Genomic DNA, 8422 nt, shown 5'->3' on the forward strand with positions numbered 1-8422 from the left:
CCCTATCTTCTGAAGACATTTCACCAGTACTTTTGGATCGACGGAGCCCACCATAAGTGAAGGCAGCAATACCCTATTCCATTGAGGGCTTTCTTCACCCGCTTCATGCAGGCATCACAGTCTATGGAGACCTAAATCTAATCTAATATAACGTAAATCTAAATCTAGCTTAAATAAACGTAAATCTAGTTAAAAATAAACCTAAATCTAATTTAATGTATGTCTACATATAACCTAATCTTTAACGTCTTTTAAGATAGTTTCCTACGACATTATAACTCTCTTCTTCTTGTGTGTGTGCGCGTGTGTGGATGTGTGTGCCAATAAAAAGAGATAAATGGTATAACCTTTCTATCACCCATGCCAAGTATGATAGATTGATTATGCCATTTCCCTCTTGAATAATAGGTCTTGAGTTCAACTCCTCGTCGGCTAGATCTTTAGGTCTTTTAATTTTAATTAGTTTCCTACGACGTTAAATTAGTTTCTCTCTCTTTCTCTCTCAATGTGTGTGCGTTTTTTTGGATCGTATGCATGTTTTCTCTCTCTTTTCCTCTCTCAATGTGTGCGTTTTTTGTTTATGCATGTTCTCTCTCTCTTTTCCTCTCTCAATGCGTGCGTTTTTTGTTTATGCATGCTCTCTCTCTCTTTTTCTCTCTTAATGTGTGTGTGCATTCTTTGTTTATGTATGTGTGTGTGCCTTTTTGTTTTTGTTTGTATTCTCTCTCTCTCTCTCTCTCTCTCTCTCTCTCTCTCTCTCTCTCTCTCTCTCAAAAACACTATGTGTGTGTGTATGTGTGTGTGTGAGAGAGAGAGAGAGGGAGAGAGAAAGAGGGGAAGGGAACATGAGAATGAGGAGAGGGAAGGAGCATACCTGGCTCTCCTTCCTCTCCTCGTGTGTGTGTGTGTGTGTGTGGAGAAGAAAAAGAGAGAGAGAGTGAGGGAGAGCGTTACCTGCTCCTTGCTTGAGGGCGCCGAAAAACTCAGATCTGAGATCTGAGTTTTTGGGCGCGCTCGGTTATTTTTTTACCCCAGCCGGCATCGCTATGAGCGTCGCTATAAGCGTCGCTATGAGCGTCGCAAATTCCTTCGTAAATTTGCGACGCTCATAGCGACGCTTATAGCGACGCTCATAGCGACGCTCATAGCGACGCCGGGAAATTTTTTTTTGAGCGTCGCTGTGTGAGCGTCACTAATATGAAGAGCCTCTTGTAGTGAGAGGAGCTGTCTAAATCTTTTTCAATGAAAGATTTAGGTGCTGCAAAGAGGATACTTGGTATAAAAATATCAAGGGACAGGACGAAGAAGACAATAAAGCTTCTCAAGAAGATTACATCAAGAAGGTACTAGAAAGGTTTGCAATGCAAAATGCAAACCCAGTTTCTACACCTTTGGCTGGTCATTTTAAACTAACGAAGGATATGTGTCCAAAGACACAAGAGGAGATAGCCTATATGTCTAAAGTCCCATATGCTGCAGCGGTAGGTTCTCTAATGTATGTTATGGTCTGGACAAGGCCAGATATTGCACATGCAGTGGGAGTTGTGAGTAGGTTCATGGACAACCCAGGTAAAGAGCATTGGCAAGCTGTGAAGTGGATACTTAGGTATCTAAAAGGGACAACAACAAATGCTTTGTATTTTGGAGGAACTGATATTTTTCTAGAAGGGTATGCTGATGCAGATATGGCAGGTGACAAAGATACTCGAAGGAGCACTACTGGCTATGTGTTCACGGTTGGAGGCACAACAGTAAGCTGGGCTTCAAAGTTGCAGAAAGTGGTTTCACTTTCTACCACGGAAGCAGAGTATGTAGCAATTACGGAGGCAAGCAAAGAAATTCTGTGGCTTCACAGATTCTTAGAAGAGCTTGGATTCAAACAAGACAATTGTGTCTTGTATAGTGATAGCCAAAGAGCTATCCATCTTGTGAAGAACTCAGCCTTTCATTCAAGGACAATGCACATTGAGGTGAGATATCACTTCATACGCACTCTTTTGGAAGAGGGACAGCTAAAGCTAGGAAATGTGCATACGAGTGAAAATCCTGCAGACATGTTTACAAAGGTGGTCAATAAGGAGAAGTTGAGCTTTGGCTCATCTTCAATCGGCATTCAAAGATAAGAAACCAGGATGGAAAGGAGTCACAGGTTTGGTTTTGAGATCAGTCTCCAAGTGGGAGATTGTTAAGTATGGAGCCTGATTTACCTTGTAATCTTCTGTGGTAAAAGCGCACATTTGTAAGGCCCCCATTATGAGAGGAGCCATCGTGCGTGAAGGAAAATCACTCACCGGAAACCAAAATTTTCACAGACAAGAATCAAGGGCAACTTTAGGGGCCTCGGGGGCGGAGGCCCTCGAGACTTTTTTTTCCCCCTCGTCGGAATATTATGGCCAGGCGGCGGCCGGAAAGTGGTCGGAAAACAACCGGTCGGTTTGCCGGTGGCCGGTAGTCAATGGCCGGTGGGGCCGGTGGTCGGAAGTCAATGGCCGGTGGCCGGTGGTCGAATTCAAAAGCGGACTTATCTTCTCAAGGGCGGCCACACATGGGCGGATTGGAGGGCCCGATTTGGACTTATTTACACAAGGGCGGCTACACATGGCTGCCTCTCATGAGAGAGGGCAGCCCTTTTGGCCTATAAAAGGAGGCCATTTCTACACATATTTCATAGTGTGAAGTTGATGCAACAAGGTGAGTGTGAGGTGGTGAGAGTGAAGCAAGGCGGGAGGTCTATTAAGGGTTTAATCCCTTTGTAAACTACTTCTTCTTTTGAAGTGCTAAAGCCATTGAGTGGCTGCTTTCCCGTGGACGTAGCCCACATTGGGTGAACCACGTATATCGTGTGTACTCTCTCTGTCTCTCTCTCTCTACTCTATAATCTCTTGTGTGTGAAATCTATCTCGCTCCATTAAGTAATCTACTCAAAAATCTATTTAGCTACGTCTTATTTCCTAACAGTGGGCCTATGAGGCCTCAGTAACTACAGAGAGGAGTCTACCAAGTACCGCCTGATGTGCTTGACCAAGTGGCTTCCGAAAAACAAGCAGTGGAGAAGATAGCTAAAGTGTCAAAGTCGGTGAATTTTGTGGAGAAAACCGAGCTGTGTTCGAGCTATAGCAGTGCCTTGGATACGGACAACACATGGGAAACGGAGTCTGTTTTTTCAAGGTATGAAACCTATGATGTTATGTATGTCGATAATTTGGTCAAAGAAAGACAAGTTGCAGGTGAAGAGCCGGTTTGCAAAGACCAGGGGGTAAGGAAACCCTCTCTTGTGTCTTGTGATGGTCAGACCATGCTGACTGAAGAGGAATGTCTTGATGAAGATGGTTGGGGATTCGATGAGCCGGTGGTCGAGGTTGATGACGCATCACAAATCGATTTTGGTTGCTAAAGCTATGACGAGGATACAGGATATGCGAGGTTGTGTGCCTGCTCCAGTACCGCTTGAAGAGCCTACAGATGAGGTTGCCTTGCTTAAATACAATGATGCTATGGAGATCTCTCTAGACAATGGCTGGGAGACACAGGATGCAAAAGATATGTAGGGTGTGCAGGTTTGTTTTGGGTGTGAAAATGGTCCATGTATACAATTTTTTGAAGGGTGGTGCTATGAAGGTCTACAAGACTGGTTGGCTGACAAAGTTACAGGTGCAAAGCAAGGAATACTTGTCTATGTGTTACACACAGATAACGATGATCAAAGCTATATTTTTTATCCTGGTGGAAGCTTCGTTACAATTGGGGAAGCCTGTGGCTTTCCATTTGAGTCGGGTGGGCTCTCCAACAAATGAATATCTCTCTCGGTCTATCTAGTTCTTATGTAAATAATATCTATCAGTTTTCTTCTTATGCACTGATATATTACCTAAATAATGCTATGGTTGAGCATAAATGCTCAACGAGGGGTTGGGCAATGATGGTGCACCCAAGGTGTGTCGGACCATGGAAACTGTCAGCAAGAGGTGCATGGCAACAGACAGATTGATGATAGCGTACTTGGACAGGTATTTGAGGTAGTTTTAAGCAAGCACCGCAGTGGTATGCATGTCAAGTGCGGCCCTTTGCAGGTCAAGTTGTGGGTTTCGAGTTCTATGAGTCAGGCTTAAAGGTGGTGCAGTTGTGGTATTTATGCTGGATGGGTGGCCAAGATTAGTGCTTCAATGTTTTTCATGTGCTCGAGTGAAGGTGTTTTGTCATTCATCAGTTGGATGTCGCATTGAGCTCGAAGGAAAAAACCAATCATGATGGTCGTGTTTGAGATCCTCTAATCAAAATACAACAAGTGGGGGGCTCTTTTTATGCTAGGTACTAAAGGCTTGGTGTTCGTCAACAAGCAAGATGGTTGCTTTCAGTTGATATATTCTGGTATGTGCATTCACTCGTAGCACGACGGAAGGTGGCTATGTTTGGCGTGTGCAAGGGGGCCAACCTCCAAGCTTTTTTTAAAAGCTATTAACATAAAAAATATAATAGCAAGCTGCAGTCGACGAGCAGTTGGACTTGGGCCATGCATGATGGGAGAGGATCGAAGTGGTGGCGCCATGCAGTTGAAGGGAAAGGAGCCAGAGAAGGGCGGCCAGAAAAGGAAAAGGGCCTGAGGCCTTGTGAGGTGGACAGAGGAGGTCGCCATGGGCTGCATGGGGCGGGCGTGAAGGTGGTGGACAGTTTTGCATGGGAGTAACCAGTGGCCATCAGAGGTGCCGGGGTCTTGAGCACAGAAGGTGGCGGAGGCTGCAGAGCCGTCAGAGCTGAGAAAGGTGGGCTGGCCAAGAGAAAAGAAAAGAAGGCCGCCACGAGGTAGCAATAGGTGGAGAGCGCAGTAAAGGAGAAGGGGCTGCAGTCAGGGGGCGGCCATAGCACAGGGGCGCGCCATGTCGGAGGTGCATACCGAAGGCCTGAGGGACAGCCAAGGCAGAGGGGGTGGCCCATCGCTGTGTAAGCGGGTCAGGGGTTCTGAGGAGAGCACAGTACAGAAGGACGCTGTGCTACTGAGGAGCCGGCCAGTGAAGGTGTGAGGCGTGGAGGGCGTTATGGGGAGCATCACAAGAGAACAGAGGGGCTGAGGGGATAGCCATCCAAGAGAGGTCGCCAGGGCTGCTGAAAGAAGGGACGGACCCTGGTTAATGGAGGGGAAGCCTCGACAAGAGGAGGAAGAAACAAGAAGGAAAGGCCGTATGGGTTGCAGTTTGTGAAGAGGGGGCGGTGTTGCAGATGGGCGCCATCCGAGGTGGTGGGGCTGAGAACAAGGGATGCCGCCCGTGGTGTCAGTGATTGGAGTCAACGAGGGGCTGCGTAAGGCAGAAGACAGGCCAGAAGCGGCATGTGCTTAGGAGGAAAGCCAAGGGAGAGCTGCCTTTGAAGGAGAAGAAAGCCAAGGATCGCACCAGAGCGGCTGATGCCATCATTGTATCTAGATGTTTATTTTGTGATGCATAGAGTTTTCTGGAGTGGTTTGAATTCTATCGTCCTTTCCATCTAATCTCGTGCAGTGAGTCCGTGGTAGCATTGGCTTCGGATAGGTTGTGTGTGAGTGTGTACAGAGAGAGAAAAAACGGTTTTGTTTTCAGATCAGGGTTGTGTAAGGTCGAGGCGTGTGTCGCCTCCCTGTACGCGTGCATTTACATGTTGGGGGAATTGCATGCATCCATTGGTGTCGGGTTATGATGATTGGTTGAAGGGTTTCTTGTACTGAAGTGTTCATGTGTGAGTTTGTGTAGTGGTGATTGCTCGAGGGCGGTCTATGGTGTGAATGTCGACAGAAGATGTGCATGTGTGTGTGATTCTGTGTGGCTTGGGGTGTTGGATACCTGCTGGGCTATAGAGAGGCATCGAGTTTGTGTCCTGTGTGTTGTTCCATTTCCCTCATCCCAACGTGATGGTGATATTTATCTGTATTGTTTGCAATAAGTGATTAAGATTATCGATTATCATTATGTGTGAAATCCAAAAGCTTTCACTCTAGATAAATCATTGTAGTGCAATGTGAGCATTGTGATTGAAATGTTTTGTTTGACGTGATGAAGTTATTTTGCGTTTGAAAAGATAATTTGATTGATATGAGTTTATAAATGAAGAACGATAAGCCTGTCAATGCTTATTATTACAGATTTTGATCACTATATTGATCAAAAGAGCATTGCTTGTGTAGTTTGTTGCTTTGAATATGCATGCTAGATTGCCAAAGTACGCTTGCATAGCAGAGTAAATTTTTGTAGTTAGAAAGAAAAGTGCTACTGCCAAACAAGCTACAATGGATGTTGAAATGTTTGTCCTCAATGAGAGGACAAAGCATGTGTCTACAGAAGTAAAGGATCACATCCTCTAGTCAACTCCTCTTCATGGACATGCTTCAATGTCAGTAGTAGTAGATCCTACCTCAACTATAGTTAGTAAAGCATCATCCAATGGACAAATGTTGTATGAAAGTGTTAGATAAGCAATGATGCTTGAGTTGCACTTGAAATGGATGCAATATTTTGTGGCGTGCAATATACCATTCAATGCTATGCGCAACCCCATATTTCAAAATGCTTTAATGAGCACAACTAGGACAGGGTTTGTGCTTCTTGATTATAATAAGATGCATAAAAAGTATCTAGATAAATTGAAAGCTAGTATTGAAGCCATCCTCAAGTGCACGGTGGTAGACTTTGCTCCTTCATATGGTTTCACCATAGCATTGGATGGATGGACGAACTATTAGAAGAAGTCGCTCATCAATGTAATGTTTATCAACCCTAGATGGTCCATGTTTGTAGAAGCCAGTGACACGTCTTTGAAAGAAAAGACGAAAAATTATCTAGCAAGAATATATGAGTATGCCATAGCAAGGGCAAGTGGGCCAAAGAATGTGACTCCAATTGTCACAGATAATGCATTCAATTACAAGGCTACAGGGAGGGATATCCGAGTTAAGAACCCAGAGATTACTTAGGTACCAAGTGCAACACATACTCTTAAATTTTTTTATCAAAGGACATTGGTAAAATGGATGTCATAAAACAAACTTTATTGGATGCAAATCATGTGGTAATTTTATTTAGAGAGAATCAATTTTTGTATGCTCTTTTTTGAACAAAATCACTCGATAAAACTTTACAGATATTTTGTGCGACAAGGTTTGCAACCACATACTATGTCTTGCCACCTTGCAAGAAGTGAATTTTGCTTTGATTGAAATGGTATCTGATTGGCGATATGATGTTTGGCTCAACAAGTATCCTAGCTACCAAGAGGCAGCTACAAGATGTGCACAACTTGTGAACTCGCCAATTTTTTGGCACAATGTAGAGAGAATTGTCACTCTTGCCAAACCATTTGTAGATCTTTTGCGAATAGTCGACAAAGACTCTTTCATCTTTGGCCAAGTCTATTGGTATATGTCAGAGGCATTACATAAAGTAAGAGAGCATGTTGGTTTTGGTGCAAAGGGCAAAGCTGCCATAATCAAATCTGCCAACAAGCGATGGGTGCAATTGCATACACCGTTGCATGGTGTTGAATTTGTATTGGATCCCAAATTCCAAATGCATCAACAATCGACCAATAAACAAGTCATAACCGACTTCAAAACAATGTGCTCTCAATTATGGGGATAGGAGGATGGGAAAACTACTTTTTATCAGCGAGCTGATTATGCTAATAGAATTGGCATGTTGTGGGATCCATGGCATATAGATGCCATTGCACACACAAGTGTGCCTCTATGGTGGGCAAAAAGTGGACTTGCAGCACATTACAGTTAGGGTTTTATCTACTACAGCACCGAGTGGAAGCTATGAGAGAAATTTGTTGAAATTTAACTTTATGCATACCATGAAACGAAACTGTCTTCACCCTAAACGGGATGCTGACTCGGTCTATGCAGCATGAGACTTATCCATAAGCCATTGAACATTGCAACAAGAGAAGCACAAAATCACTACAGTGTCTTTCAAACCCATGAAGCCATAGCTGCAAAAGTTGATGATGATGATGATATGGAATGGGAGATAGATTCAAATTAAATTGCTCTGATATGGATGAATTCGATGATATGGTTGGTGTGTTTGATGCAAACAAAGATTATGAGTTCAGTCCTATAAGTTTTGGCCAGTGTGATTATGTGAAATTATGAAAAATTTCCATGCTACACTACTTGATGTTCACCTCTCTCTCTCTCTCTCATTACTTTTGTAATAAGAGTCATAATTACAGTCAGATACAATCCAATTTAAAATTGAGAATACAAAAATGGATAGCTGAGGGGATAAATGACACTTTGTGATTACAAAAACTGTAGCACTTTGCATTCTGTTCTTGAGAAAATAGATAGGGACAAAGTGAGCGAAGTGCTCGAGCCAAAGATTGAGTCAGCTCATTGAGTAGTTCATCTATGTTGAACTCAGTAATTTCAGGCACAACAGATGGGTCTTGAAGT

At 43.7% G+C, this 8422-nt stretch overlaps 1 protein-coding gene and 1 pseudogene across 1 annotated transcript; one reads left to right on the forward strand and one right to left on the reverse strand.

Moving 5' to 3' along the window:
- The first annotated feature begins 2965 nt into the window (after nt 1-2965).
- LOC147434936 (uncharacterized) lies at nt 2966-3794 on the forward strand (annotated as a pseudogene).
- Nucleotides 3795-4455: 661 nt separating this feature from the next.
- LOC147434937 (uncharacterized) lies at nt 4456-5880 on the reverse strand. The gene has a single exon (XM_086490056.1). It carries the CDS (start codon nt 4930-4932, stop codon nt 4456-4458), a length of 477 nt encoding a protein of 158 aa, XP_086346182.1. The 5' UTR covers nt 4933-5880.
- Between the last annotated feature and the right edge of the window lie 2542 nt (nt 5881-8422).

The sequence above is a fragment of the Adiantum capillus-veneris genome, chromosome 19 (genome assembly GCF_014529385.1).
Source record: "Adiantum capillus-veneris isolate H3 chromosome 19, ASM1452938v2, whole genome shotgun sequence".
Lineage (NCBI taxonomy): Eukaryota > Viridiplantae > Streptophyta > Polypodiopsida > Polypodiales > Pteridaceae > Adiantum > Adiantum capillus-veneris.

Excerpts from the sequence above, each read along its gene's own strand:
- LOC147434937 (XM_086490056.1), bottom strand. The coding sequence starts at position 4,932 with ATGGGCCACCCCCTCTGCCTTGGCTGTCCCTCAGGCCTTCGGTATGCA.